The sequence below is a fragment of the Amblyomma mixtum genome, chromosome 9 (assembly GCF_055824585.1).
Source record: "Amblyomma mixtum isolate Tamu chromosome 9, ASM5582458v1, whole genome shotgun sequence".
Lineage (NCBI taxonomy): Eukaryota > Metazoa > Arthropoda > Arachnida > Ixodida > Ixodidae > Amblyomma > Amblyomma mixtum.
Window position 1 is genome coordinate 38,971,387 of NC_143020.1, and position 14,451 is coordinate 38,985,837.

At 48.9% G+C, this 14,451-nt stretch overlaps 1 protein-coding gene across 1 annotated transcript in view; it reads left to right on the forward strand.

The window, feature by feature from the left end:
• The window catches only part of LOC149328799 (uncharacterized), a 62,713-nt gene that overhangs the window by 38,276 nt on the left and 9,986 nt on the right, over positions 1 to 14,451 (forward strand). Inside the window, exons 17-19 of the mRNA XM_089559096.1 lie at positions 1,789 to 2,097; positions 4,864 to 5,178; positions 6,544 to 6,822. Of these exons, the coding sequence (XP_089415222.1) occupies positions 1,789 to 2,097; positions 4,864 to 5,178; positions 6,544 to 6,822 (903 nt within the window). The remainder of the gene's footprint in view (positions 1 to 1,788; positions 2,098 to 4,863; positions 5,179 to 6,543; positions 6,823 to 14,451) is intronic.

The following is a 14,451-nucleotide window of genomic DNA, read 5'->3' on the forward strand; positions in this document are numbered from 1 at the left end:
CCCGCAATGATCTCCAATGGTGATCAGCTGTGGAAACCGATGAGGTTTCGGAAGGATGCCAGGATGCTTCCGCTCTTAATTCTACTCGTGATAAGGCGGACAGGTGCCCATCGAGAAAAACGATGCCTTCGCTCGAGAGGTTGAGATCATATAAGGTGGTGCATCAGCTGGTCCAAAGTTAGTAGGACCGCCACCGTTCGGAAAAGAGGAGTATACCTAGTGAGGCAACTGATTTCTGCGTAAAAGGCTCACTTTGAACAGGATCACCCCAGTGTTCATCCACATACAAGTCCTCTACGGCTGTCAGAAGGTCAGCTTCTGTATTTCGGCACGGCAATAGCCCAGAAATCTAAATATCCATGGCGCGACCCTCAGCAACCGATCTACCTTACTTTGGAGTGTGAAATCAACCACGAGGTTCGGAGCCTAAACGACACCATTAGCTTTAACAACTGACGCTGTCAAAAGGACCCAACTGCTGCGAAAGCCATTTCTCTGCCGGTCCTTGAAGCGAATCGAGCCCGTACCATCGTGTTGAACTGCACAGTATCTTTTCAGAATACAACCAATACCTTATACACGACACTTTCTGTACCCGACAGCGCGAAATAGAAGTTCCTCCATTTGGGGTTCTAAACCTAGAAACTCGAATAGTTGCTTTCTTATGTCGTTAGCGACGTCGATCATGTCAGAACTCTGAGAATCCCAAAAGGAGGCGAAGTCTTAAGTGGGCCTCACGGAACTTCGAAGGAAGGAAGCCGGCTTCTCGATGAGTGTGCGGAATGGCCTAGATCTCTGCACTGCATACTAGTGGACGAGCATCACAAAGGAGACGTACTTCCAGGACGCTGGGTAGCTTCCTTCCGCAGCCGATGTAATCCATGATTGCGAGTTCTTCAATTTCGGCAACCGTCTTATCCACTCATCGCATTGGTACTGAAGGTCTTCAGGGAAGGCCTGGCTATAGGCCACGCCATTTGAGCAAAGTTTTTTTGAGGTAGGTGCGCATGAGGATGATGAAATAGGCAAGAAATTCTCTGCTTGGCTTCAGCACCAAGTGTTTACAATGGGTAAAGTGTAGGCACCCGAATACTGAATTCTCGGACGGTACGCAAAAGGAGTTCAGTGCGTGCGCCATAGCTGACGATGGCACCCAGCGGATCCAAGCAGGCCTGCCTAGGCGTTTCACTGTGAGCGGACTGCTTCTTCTACTGCTTGGCAGCGAAGACGATGCAATAGATGTACTGCATTTATTTGCCACTTAAATAAGCTGGGAGGCAGTTTACCACAGTACGTCAAAAAAAAAGTTTAGAAAAAAATGTTTAAGTACTGAGCATTAAATGTGGGTGGTCTAGAGTGGAACAATCCTAAATGGCTGCTACATAATTTAAGGCACAGTAGCAGATCAAATCTCTTCAGAAGCAGCTCTAGCGAGCAACCGCTTTTGCTCTTGGTTCTTTTGCCTGAAAGATCTGAACTCTGCTGACGATCTGAAGCAGAACTGTGAGGAATTAAAGTGCATTTCTTCGTTCTCAGCGTAGTAGTCTTAAAACACATTGAAATGCGTTCTTGGAGTTGATATCTAGCATCATCTGTAGCCTAGAGAAAAGAATGCACCTGCAAGGTGAGTTAAGTGGACGCCACGAAATTTACATCTCCTCCCTCAGTCGCAGACGTGTACGTCGCTTTTGACTCCTCCCGCTGGGGGGAGAAACTTCTCGTATTGCAAACTTTACAGTTGAAAGAGGGCATGTGTCACCGCCCATGATTTTCGTTTTCTTTTCCCAGATCCGGATCCACCGTCAAATATTTCCATGGTCGGGAAGGCCCCATTATTGACACTTCTTCGCTGGGATCCGCCGAGGACTGCGCCGGGCAACATCGATGCCTACTGGGTGAAAGTATGCGACTCCTTTACCACATGCTCTGAGAAGACCGCCCATGCCTGCAAACTATTCGAGACGTCGCACGCATCATTGGAGTTCGCTAGTACAGTCAGCAAAGCTTACTGCATTCTTATCACTGCCAGTGTGCGATGTGGGAGCAGCGTTCTCAGAAGTCGGCCTGCAGTTTTAGAGATCAAAACTGCATCCTTCGGTGAGGCTCTGGTTTTTACCCGTGTATTGTCTGTTCCTTGTGGCGCTTTAGTTTTCGTTTTTTTACGATAAGGGGGGCGGGGTAGGTATCGAATGGCTAGAAAACAGAGAAAATTTATCTATTATTTTTTAGGTTTTCACCTTTACTTTTTATGCTTCGTGCTTCATCCACATGAACTTGCCTATTTTTCGACGCCTCGACCGGTTTTACAGGCAGTTCTAGAAAACGCAGATTTCTTCCAAAAACAAACCCATTAGTGCGTTATTATTTTTCCTTACAAACATCTCACGATTTAGTGACTTTCACTATAATTGTAAAGAGTACGTACAGCACACTCTACTATAAAAAAAGTAATTCATGGTAAATATTGGCAATTTCCAGCTAAATTTCCTTGTTTCCATTACCGCGATTCTGGCCATATGCGAAAAATTACTACAATGTATTTTAAAAGCTTCTTACTGTTCATGCAGGATCATTCCATTCTCGTATGCATTATACTAATAATAAGGCATTCAATGAGCGCATCAAAGCAAAAGGTGGGAATTTAATCATATAGTATTTGCCCGCTCCCCACCCTGGTCGCGGTGATGGGATAAGACATTCAGGCGAATAGCTTCTTTTGATCTGCTACGGCATAAACCTAAATGTTCCTCTTGCTAAAAGACTTAATCCCAAACAGCAAAGATCCATTTTTTAGAAATCCAAAACAGACTGCATTGCTAAAGAGAGGACCAGTCAGAAATATTCGCTTCTGCTAGGCTACACAGGGGATGAATGAAGGTAATTTGTTTACTCTTATCTTTACAAACTGCAAGGGAAACATTTTATTTAAACTGCGTGCTCAAATATCTTTGGTTTAAAGCACAAATTCTTTCAGATGTTAATGCCGATCAAATGCATTTGTTTTCTATTGCAGAGATACTGCGTGTTTCCCTGCGCTGAGAGAATTACAGAATTATATTTCAGCATATAAAGTATACCTAGAGATGAACCTCGCACGTTAAATATACTCCGAAAAGTGCTCGGCCACTTCCAGTGGATTTCAGGTGTATTACAGATAATTTTTTTTCCCTTCCGGCAGAATTCTTGACCGCATGATTCATTTTCGGGGTTCGATTTACGTTAATATTAAGCGCCAGTTGCGTTCCGAAGCAGAAGCAACCAAGCACAGAGAGGACACTCTGTACCTTAAGAGAATCTAAAAATCCTCACAACGTTCAGGCATTTTTCCCAATATTACAAGAATAATATCCTTTCATCCCTTCGATTATGGCTTACAGTTGATTTTCCAACGAAGAAAAAGCAGGCAAAAAGGCGTAACCTAAACCTTACACAGCCTGCGATCCTATACAAAACAAGAATTAAAATCGATTAATAAGAACGGGGTGGAGCGCATATGGCAGGTTTTATCAGATCACGAATGGCAGTTTACCCATGTACCTCAAGAGAAGAACTATACAACAGTTGTATCTTACCTGTACTCACCTATGGGGCAGAAACGTGGAGGCTAACAAAAAGGGTTCAGCTTAAGTTAAGCACAATGCACTGAGCTATGGAAAGAAATATCATAGGTGTAACGTTAACACACCAGAAGCGGGCAGAGTGGGCGAGGGAACAAACGCGGGTTAATGACATCCTGGTTGAAACCATGAGGAAGAAATGGGCTTGGGCAGGGCACGTAATGCGGAGGCAAGATAACCGCTGGTACTTAAGGGCAACGGATTGAATTCCAAGAGAAGGCAAGCGTAGCAGGGGGCAGCAGATAATTAGGTGGCCGGATGATATTAAGAAGTTTGCGAGAATCCAGTGGATGCAACTGGCGAAGGACATGGTTATTTAGAGAGACTTGGGAGAGGCCTTTGCCCTGCAGTGGGCGTAGTCATGCTGATGACGGTCATGATGGCGGGAGTCAGTTGGCAGCAGAAACCGCAAGAAAGGATTACAATATAAAAATCATAGATAACAGAAAAAAAATACACTTACTGAAAAACAGACCTTCGGCTCCGCAATCTTCAGCGGCTGGCGCTCAAGGCGAAAGACGGCATCAGCCGCTGAATGATCCGCTGCTTGTGTTTGCTCTTCGAGACTCTGCTGGCCATCCATTGCGACGTGGCGCGCCGTCAGAAATTTACTACAATATATATAATAATGAATGTTAACCTATCAGGGTGTTTTTTGTTGTAACTGCTGAGGCAATTTTCCCTCATAACTTTTCCCATTCTCACGGAAAAGCAGCCACTTTTGGGACTAGTATAAGGATACACATTAAGGTGCAAAAGCTGTATAGTATTTTATTTTCAATTGTCTTTCACGTACACACCATAGTCAAACCATGCCGGCGGTCGACGCATGCGCTAATGTTTTTAGCTTCACTCATGGCAGCTTCTTTGTTTCTTTGCGATAATCATGTTTTGTTGTGTAGAGGAAGCACGTCGCCAAGTGTGCACTACTTTTCTCATGGCTGTATATTTAGAATGTGTCAATGTTATAGCAAAAGACGTGCTCCTGTAAGATCCCAACGAGCGTTTATATGGTACATCTCCGGCGTTCTGCGGTATTTTTCTCGATAGTTTGAATGCAGAAGGAAAAGCCATTACCCGGCCGCGCTGTGTAAAACGAAATGAAGAACAATTCTACCAAGAACATCCGCTCATTTCAGACAAGCTACAAAGTGTTAACATTGCTCCTTAAACAATCATTTATTGGCTTCAGTAGCGCCGATAAATACGTTTGTTTTGACTAATGAACAAATAAATTTCTCCGCAGATCCCCCTGATCCAGTCAACCTGCGTCTGGAAACCATTACCCCAAATTCCTTTACCGTGACCTGGATGCAACCGGAGGGCACGTTCGACTCCTATTGGGTAGAAACCACGATTGACAGAAATGGCAGCGGTGCCTTCCACTACAACCACGTGGGCTCCTGCGCCTTTGGGACTCAACTGCCAACCAATCAGACACGGCTTACCTGCGACAAACCCTGCACAAACCTCACATTCACCTTGCGCACACAAGTCAACGCACCCCCGAGGCGCAGATCGAGGGGCGCGACCATCGCAACCATCTCTATTCCAGGCAAAGGTAATGCACGTTTTCTTTTCTCTGTACGGTTTGGTTTTGGTTTTGTAGGGTTTAACGTCCCAAAGCGACTAAGGCTATGAGAGACGCCGTAGTGAAGGGCTCCGGAAATTTCGACCACCTGGGGTTCTTTAACGTGCACTGACATCGCACAGTACACGGGCCTCTAGAAAAAAAATGCGACGGGGCACCCTCACGGGCTTATTTGCAGATGAGTTTTTTCTCTTAACTGATCAGTAGATAGGCATCGCACCTGTGAGCGAAAAGATCATTGTGCACCATTCGATTTCTTCCAAGGTTGCTCAGTCAGACGGCAGGGTAAATACCACGCTAACAGCTGTGCAGCGTCGGAAGCTTTGGAGCGGCAACTTGGATCTTTATGTTTGAAAACTGCATACATGAAGGCATCTTAAAAAAATTCATCCTGAAGGCGGCACTTGGATTACGAAGGCCGTGCTCGAAATCGCTTGCAGGTGGCACCAAAACCTTTGTTCCCAATTGCTTGTTCTAAGTGAGGTGTCCTTCATCCTTCCTTTAGAGCCTATTGGCAGGCTTCACTGAGCGTAGCATAGCTAAAGTCACACGCACAGTAATAGAGCGGGGAAAGCTTGCAACGATCAGGAGGCGCGGCCTAACAAAGTAGGTTTAACCGATCGGGAGGCCTATCGTATCACATTTTTCGAGCTGTCCGCATGCAAATGAATACCATGGCAACACCACCTGAGTTAAACCACAGCCCCCACAAACTGACCTCCTCCTAAGCACACCAAAAAACGTAGGGCACAAAAGCCTCACCTTCAAGAGTATCCATACCGCCAGCTCATTGTTTCTCCTGGCCAGAAAAGAAGTTGGCATCCCAAGCTCTGCTTCGGGTAAATTATATAGTGACCAGCGGTAGTGTTGCCAGTGTTCGCATGAATTGCCGATTGATATGTACAACGTTAATGCGTTTCTTGATACCGCTTGGTTGTAGTACAAAAAGGCAGGCTTGGTGCAATAAAGCCCAGTTGCAAGTTGGCGTCAGTCCTGTCTTTTGTGTGCCTTCCGTGTTCTCGTGCGTCATTACCAGTTTTTTCTTTAAATCTAAATTAGAGCCTCTTGTTGGCGATATGTATGCAGCTATCCGATAAGATGCTCGAATATACAGTGCAAAAACAAAAGATATATTAAAGAGCACACATGAATCTTTGTTCTAGGCGGTTCTGTTGTTCACGGCTCACAAGTGTTCACAGTGTGTTGCTAAACCCTTTCAACAATGCGCATTTGTCTTCTCGCCTCTACAGTTGTTTCCACGATGCGTTTGTAGGACCCGTTTCATGAATGGTGCACCACGTGGTGTAACAAAAAGTTTTTTTTCTTTTCTACTAGTCCCCGAACTATCGAGCAACATTACAGCGGCCCGCACAGGGACTTCTGTACGGGCGCAGTGGAAGGAGTCTCCGACGCCAGTTCCCATTTACATGGTTAAAGTATGCGACTGGTGCGCCTGGGGAGACTCAAATTGCTGCTGGACCAAGAACACAACGAGCCCGTTTGTAGACTTCAACCATACTGGAGACGAGGATTTTTCCGTGCAGGTCACTGCCGGCACACAGTGCGGTAGCGAGATCATATGGAGCCAAACGACCACTCAAGTGTTCGCTCCCGGTAAGATTTTGTGTTTTCTTTTATGCGTTAGCGCTGCTCTCCTTACTTTTTTCTGTACGGTACTGTGCGATGACGTCGGCCTCCTGAAAGCCTGCGCCCAGTATCCGCCCACCTTTTCCCTCCCCCTATTTTACCCTCAACAATCATTCACCCATCACGAGACAACCCAGCTATACCCGCCAAAAGCTGTTCCTACCACCACCCACCAGCTGCGCACCCTCCATAAAGCCTCCACCAACTGTCCACTCACCTTTCCTCTCCGCCCACCATGACCATGAGAAACTGCCGCAGCTAACCCACCTACCCCCAATCGAAGCTTCACCAACCGCCCAATACTGTCCTAAACGAAACACCAACCAATCATCCATTCGCTCCCACCATCCAGATGTCTGCCCCCACGCAAATCCTGCGTCCCACTGAAATATAAACCTGGCGGCGTAATACAATGAGAGGTGCTACTAGAAGGCGGTCATTGTAGCTGCAAAATGTACTTACAACGTATAATGTATACTGCTAACGCACACACCTTGCATCCCCTCGTATTATCACCTTTGCGTTTTTTTCTTTCTTTGAGTGGCAGTGGTGGTTGTGTAGCTGTGTCAACAGTGGCAATCTAAAACACACGTTGGAATATGGTAGTGTCGAAAGAATGCAAGAAAATTTCGCTACAGCGAGACTGTAGGTTGATTTCACTGTTAACGCAACTGTACACATCACTGCAAAGTTTGGGTGCACGTTAAGTTCTCTGTGCGCTGAACTCGAAACACTATTCTGTCGTGGCTCACCTCTTGCTATAAAATAACTTTTAGCCAGTCCTGGTGAATTGAGAACGAATGTTTTTAAGCGCCTTGAATGTTCCTGCTGAAACAAAGATAATTATCTGAATTCTTTATGGTGAAATCAACAATTACCTTTACAGCCCTCTGGCATAGTTGAAGGACATTCGTCGACTTGGTGTCAAGTTACAGAGTTGGCTAAGACTTCCCATCAATACAAAAAGCGGGATGCAAGTTTATGTGATCAAAGAAGTGATCATAAAAGCAAAGGGTATTTCTTCTAGACCAGCACCGATGTTTTATCAACGTTGTAAGAATATGATAGCTTTGTAAGATGGGGGTTTCTTAAAGGCACTGGGACCTCAGGACCAGGCCGGCAACAGTCCGTGGTCGGCGAAGGCGAGAACACAGCACGCGCAGAGATGGCAATGCCGCCGCTAAACAGGACAGTCATCTTCGTCTTTACAATTGCCCCCGGGGAAAAGAGGAGCCAACCTGGCGACTTAGGGAGCGGGCAGGATGGCTGGGTCATAGAATGGCTTGAGGCGCTGGACGTGAACAGTCTCGCGTCCACGGCAGCTGCGATCAGAAGACGGCACGAAAGGTTCGACTGTGTATTTAACTGGAGATGTACGCTCCAGGGCACGGTATGGGCCATGGTATTAGGCGAGAAATTTTGACGACAGACCCGGAGTATTTGTCGGAATTCAGAACCATACAATGGAGCCATTGGGGAAGTGTGGCGTTGTTTGATTGAGGTCGTGGCGGGATATCTCTCTGCACTCGTTGTCAGTTGTGAGAGCACGGGCGATGCGGTGACAGTCTTCGGCGTGCTGGGCGGCTTCAGATATAGGCGTATACTCGGAAGCGTCGGGTTGGTACTGCAGAATGGTGTCGATGGTAGCAGAAGGTTGACGGCCGTAAAGGAGAAAGAAAGGAGAGAAGCCAGTAGTGGACTGCGTTGCGGTATTGAACGCATATGTTACATACGGATGCACAAGATCCCAGTTAGACTGGTTTGAAGAGACGTACCTAGATAACATGTCACCGAGGGTACGGTTAAAGCGCTCGGTGAGACCGTTGGTTTGCGGGTGATATGCGGAGGTGGTGCGATGAATTATATTGCACTTGGTGAGCAGTGCCTTCACAACATCGGATAAGAAGGCGCGGCCTCTGACGCTCAGCAATTCGCAAGGGGCGCCATGACGAAGGATGAATCGGTTTAAAATAAACGAGGCAACTTCGGAGGCTGTGGCAGCCGGAAGGGCGGCGGTTTCGGAATACCTTGTCAAATGGTCAACCGCGACGATAGCCCAACGGTTGCCGGCCGAAGTGTACGGAAGGGGGCCGTATAAATTAATGCCGACGCGGGGGGCCGTATAAATCAGTGCCGACGCGGCCAAATGGGCGTGGTGGGCAGGGTAGCGGCTGCAATTCTCCTGCAGAACGTTGAGTAGGTGGCTTGCGACGTTGACAGGTAAGGCATGAGCGCATGTATTTGAGGATGAAGGTGTACATGCCACGCCAATAATATTGTAGCCGGATGCGAGCGTAGGTCTTGAACACTCCGACATGTCCGCACTCCGAGTCAGCGTGAAAATGGGCACAGACTTCCGAGCGAAGTTGACGGGGAATAACTAGCAACCACTTGCGGCCATCTGAGCTGTAGTTGCGGCGATAAAGGAGGTTATCACGAATTGAGAAATGGGAAGCATGGCGGCGAAGAGCACGCGAAGGAGAAGCAGCCGTAGGGTTGGTGAGGAAGTCAAGAAGAGAAGAGATCCATGGGTCGGCACGCTGCGCCGAAGGCATGGCGCTGATGTGAAGCATCGGTGAGGAGGCGTCTAAGGTTGAAAAGCTGGAAGTATTGGCTGGAAGTGGGCAGCGCGATAGAGCATCGGCGTCTTGATGTTTGCGGCCAGTACGATACGCGACGTGGATATTGTGTTCCTCTAGTCGAAAGGCCCACCTCGCCAGGCGACCGGATGGGCCTTTCAGAGAGGAAAGCCAGCACAAGCGCGTGGTGGTCGGTCACGACTTCAAACGGGTGGCCGTAGAGGTAAGGGCGGAACTTGGTAAGGGCCCAAACTATCGCCAGACACTCTTTTGCAGTGACCGAGTAATTAGATTCAGCCTGTGTGATCCTGCGGGTGGCATACGCTACGACGTATTCGGGGAAGCCAGATTTGCGTTATGCGAGTACGGCGCCGAGGCCTACCCCACTGGTGTCAGTATGGACGCCAGTGGCGCAGTATCGCGCAGTGGCGCAGTATCGCGCAGTGGCGCAGTATCGATGGGGCGGTGAGGATACTGCGCAAGGAATCGAAGGCGTCGTCACACACTTGGGACCATTGCGAAAGATCAGAACTGCCGGACAGAAGTGTCAAAGATGCAGCAATTGAGGCAAAGTTGTGTATAAACCTAGGGAAGTAGGAGCACAAACCTAGGAAGCTGCGCAGTTCTTTCACAGAAGTAGCTCGCGGAACGCAGCCACAGCACGAAGTTTAGCCGGGTCCGGACGGACACCCTCCTTGGAAACAAGGTGGCCTAAAATGGTGAGTTGGCGAACGGCAAAATGGCTCTTGTTTAAGTTGAGCTGGAGGCCGGCGTCAGAGAGGCAGGTCAAAACGTGCTTCAGGCGGTAAAGGTGAGTGTCAAAATCAGGCGAAAACACGACAATGTCGTCGAGGTAACAGAGGCGGGTCTTCCACTTGAGGCCACGCAGAATGGTATCCATCATCCGCTCAAACGTGGCGGGAGCATTACAAAGACCGAAAGGCATTACAGTAAATTCATATCGGCTGTCAGGTGTTACAAAAGCTGTCTTGGGGCGATTGGCCTCTTCCATGGGTACCTGCCAGTACCTGGAACGTAAATCTAAAGAGGAAAATAATTCGGCACCTTGCAAGCAGTCTAGCGCGTCATCGATGCGTGGCAGGGGATATACGTCCTTCCGCGTGATCTTGTTAAGGCGGCGGTAGTCTACACACAAACGGATGGAGCCGTCTTTCTTTTTGACAAGCACAACTGCCGAAGCACAAGACATCTTGAGGGTTTAATCACGCCGCTCTTGAGCATTTGGTCGACTTGATCTTCAATAACTTGGCGCTCGGGTGCCGACACACGCTAGGGACGCTGCCGTAGAAGAGCGTGAGCACCTGTCTGTGCGATGTGTGACAGTCGACGTTTAGACCAGTGAGCTGTGGTGACAGTCGAAGGAGGCGCGGAACTGGTGGAGCAAGTCGAGAAGTTGCGTGCGCTGCGGCGGTGGAAGTTCGGCGTCGATGGAGCGGAGGAATAGTTTCGTAGACGAAGGAGCGGTTGTAGAAGATGGTGGGCTGAGCGCAGCGAGACTGATGGGCGATGAACCGACAGTCTCCTCATGGGTTAGAATAGACGCGATAGGTTGCACACTGCCGACACATTCGCCACGGCGCAAAGCACTTGGATAGGAAAACGGGTTACAGACCCACACTACGGAAAGGCCAGCAGAAATAGTCAGTACGGCGTAAGGCAGAGGAAGGCACTTGCGCCGGAGAAAAGCATGGGCTGGCATGAAAAGAACTGTGTCATCTCGGAAAGGGGCACAAGAGAGGCGCACAAGGGCGGAAGAGCATGGAGGCAGGTCTTCGGCGACGAGGGCTTTAGTACATGGCGGTGAAGTAGCAGCCTCCGGCAGGGATTGGGGCAGAGCAGAGAATCCGACTTCAGCGCGAGCGCAATCGATGACAGCGGCATGACGAGACAGCAAATTCCAGCCCAAAATAACAGAGTGAGAACAACACGGCAGTACGACGAACTCGATCGTATAGAGGACATCCTGAATTAAAACTCGAGCGGTGCAAGCTGCCGACGGCTTGATGTGCTGAGCGCTGGCCGTGCGCAGCGAGAGACCGGAAATTGGCGTCTTAACTTTCTCCAAGCGGCGACAAAGTTTTGCGTCTATTACTGAAATTGCGGCGCCAGTGTCTACAAGGGCTATGACAGAAATTCCCTTGACCGAAACGTCAATAAGGTTCGCAGGTGACAGCTAAGGTCTTTGGTAGTTCGACGAGGACGCAGTTCTTGCCTCATGTACTGCGACATCTAGTTTTCCTATTGGGAATAATTTTGGGCGGCGACGCATCGGATAAATGAAGCGTCGTCGCGGCGAAGGGGTACGGCGGTCGGTAAGAGCTGAACGTTCGGGGGAGAAAGGACGAGTGGACGCACGGGGCTCAGCAGACGCGGAGTACTGACGCGCTGGAGGCCAGTACCCGACCGGCGGTGCCGAAACTGGGAGACGGCGACGGCAATGGCGGGCTACGTGGCCAGGCAATCCGCAAGTGTAGCAAATAGGCCGGTTATCCGTCGAGCTCCAAGGATCTCGGTCTCGAGGAGAAGGTCGCAGATAAGGTGCCGGCGCTTGTACGGGCACTGACATTATAGGGTACGTAGGCGGCCGACGTTGTGCGACGACTTCAGCGTAAGTCATTGGACGGGCGACAGGTTTTGGGGCGACGTTGGCATAATTCAGAGGGGTGGCGACTGGTCTTGGGGCGGCGTCAGCGTACGCCAGCGGAGCTGCGACAGGTGATGATGAATGCGTTGACGGAAGCACCTCAGCGACCTGCTCTCGAATTGCATGTTGGAGAGCCGGGGCCAAACGTGGTGGCGACGCTTGAGGGCTAGGCAAAAGCGAAAGCTGACAGGCCACCTCCTCACGTACATAGTCCTCGATTTGCTGCACCAGAGAGGAGCTGTCAGCTGCGGGTGTCAGTCCAGCAAGTGCCTCTGCATGAGCTGAGTGCTGACGAGTCAGGACCCTCTGCTTACGCAGCTCCTCGAAGCTCTGGCACAGCGTGATAACTTCCGAAACGGTGCGCAAGTCCCGAGCGAGCAGCATTTGAAAAGCTTCATCATCAATGCCTTTCAAGATCTGCTTGATCTTGTCAGCTTCCGGCATGCTGACGTTCACTCGGTTGCAGAGGGCGATTACATCTTCTATGTAGCTAGTGAAGCTTTCGCCGACTTGCTGCGAGCGTTCACGCAAGCGGTGCTCGGCGCAAAGTTGTCTGACAGCTGGGCGACCAAAGACTTCGCAGAACTTGGTCTTGAAGGCCGACCAAGTCGCAACGTCCCCTTCATGGTTGCGATACCATAAGTTTGGGTAACATAAAAAATTATATTGTTGAGCTATGTCTCGTCATCCGACTTCTTATACGGGCTCACCCGCTCATAGGATGCGAGCCAATCTTCCACGTCGTGTCCATCTGCTCCGCTGAAGATAGCCGGCTCCCTTTGGCGAAGGGAGCCGGCACAGATGACAGTCGGTGGGCCTGCTTGCACGGCTTGATGTTGGATGTCCACAGGCATCGCAGGTGTCGGAAGAGTGCGGCTACGGAGCTCCAGAGCAAATATCGCTACCCGACGACTTCACCAAATGTAGGATAGGGATTTCTTAAAGGCACTGGGACCTCAGGAGCAGGGCGGCAACAGTCCGTGGTCGGCGAAGGCGAGAACACAGCACGCGCAGCGATGGAAATGCCGCCGCTAAACAGGACGGTCGTCTTCGTCTGTACAGCTTAAAAATATATTGCAGTCCCCTGCCTTCCGCGTAACAATTTCTTAGAAAACGCAAAAATTCATTTTCTGAATGCAAGAGCTACCAAATGGCACTTAAACGTGTGTGCGCAGACAGAGATTATGCATCGGTTTATTAAGCTGCGGCAGCCAAAACATTAGTCAAATCCAATGTACCGCCTTTCAATAACTCATACAGTGACTGAAAAGTGTCTCATCAACCATAAACTGTTTCTGATGATCGATTGCAAAGCACGGAATTTGTGGTCATGAAAAGGGCACTGCGTTTAAATAGGCACGCGATGTTCGTGACAACCGAAACCCAATGTTCCTATAAAACTTGCATGAGAAAAACACTAAATGAGTACAAGCTGAAGTATGTTTCCGATGCGAAGAAACAGCATCCTTTTTTGAAGCTTGGGTGGAGGAGGCAGAAGAAGGGTTATGGCAAACGACAAATATGCAACTAAAGTGCCCTAAGCACAAGGTCCAATAGCCCTTTCAAACTCTGAGGCAGCACTGCAAGATAGGTGCAGGGAGTAATCACATCATAATCCGCCTAACTAGGCCCTTTGCATTCGGATGCCTCTCGCAATTACCACACCCTCTCCTGTACCAGCTACGCCCTTTTTTACCACCGCACTGCTTCTATCTCATCCACACACCTGACCTTCTGCTGCCCTTGCTAACCTTGGCTTAACACGTATCATTTTTCTTCCCGTAGCTCCCTGAGTTCTTCTCAATTTAGACTCTACTCTTTTCGTTACCCCCCACATTTCTGCCCTATAGATGAGTACGGATATACACAGCTGTTGTACAGGGTGTCCCAACTAACTTAATACAGGGTTTAAAAATACGCCATTGCCCCTTACGACGACGCGACGAAACAATTTTTCCTGGTTGTTGCATACATCAAGCCAAGCTAATTTTTGTATTCTGCTTAATTGTATAATTAACCTAGGTTAATAACCAACTTCGCAAGCAAAGAAGTTTTGCAGAAATTCCCAGTTAGAGACTTATAGAATGACCCGCAAATCATTCCATTCAACAGTTTTGTAAGATTCCATCTATTAATAGTTTTTCGGCTCACTGGAGATGCCCACGGAGAACAAAAAATACTACTTCACATGCCCGCTTGCGGCGCCGCGATTTCAGAGCTCCCAAACGTTTTGCGTACAAACGAACAAATCCTTCAGCAGGGTGCGTTGTCGCCCTAGAGGTTTCGAGGCAATGGCGCATGCGGTGGCTGTGGGATTTAAGCCAGCAGAAGTGATAAGCGTCTGTTTCTCAG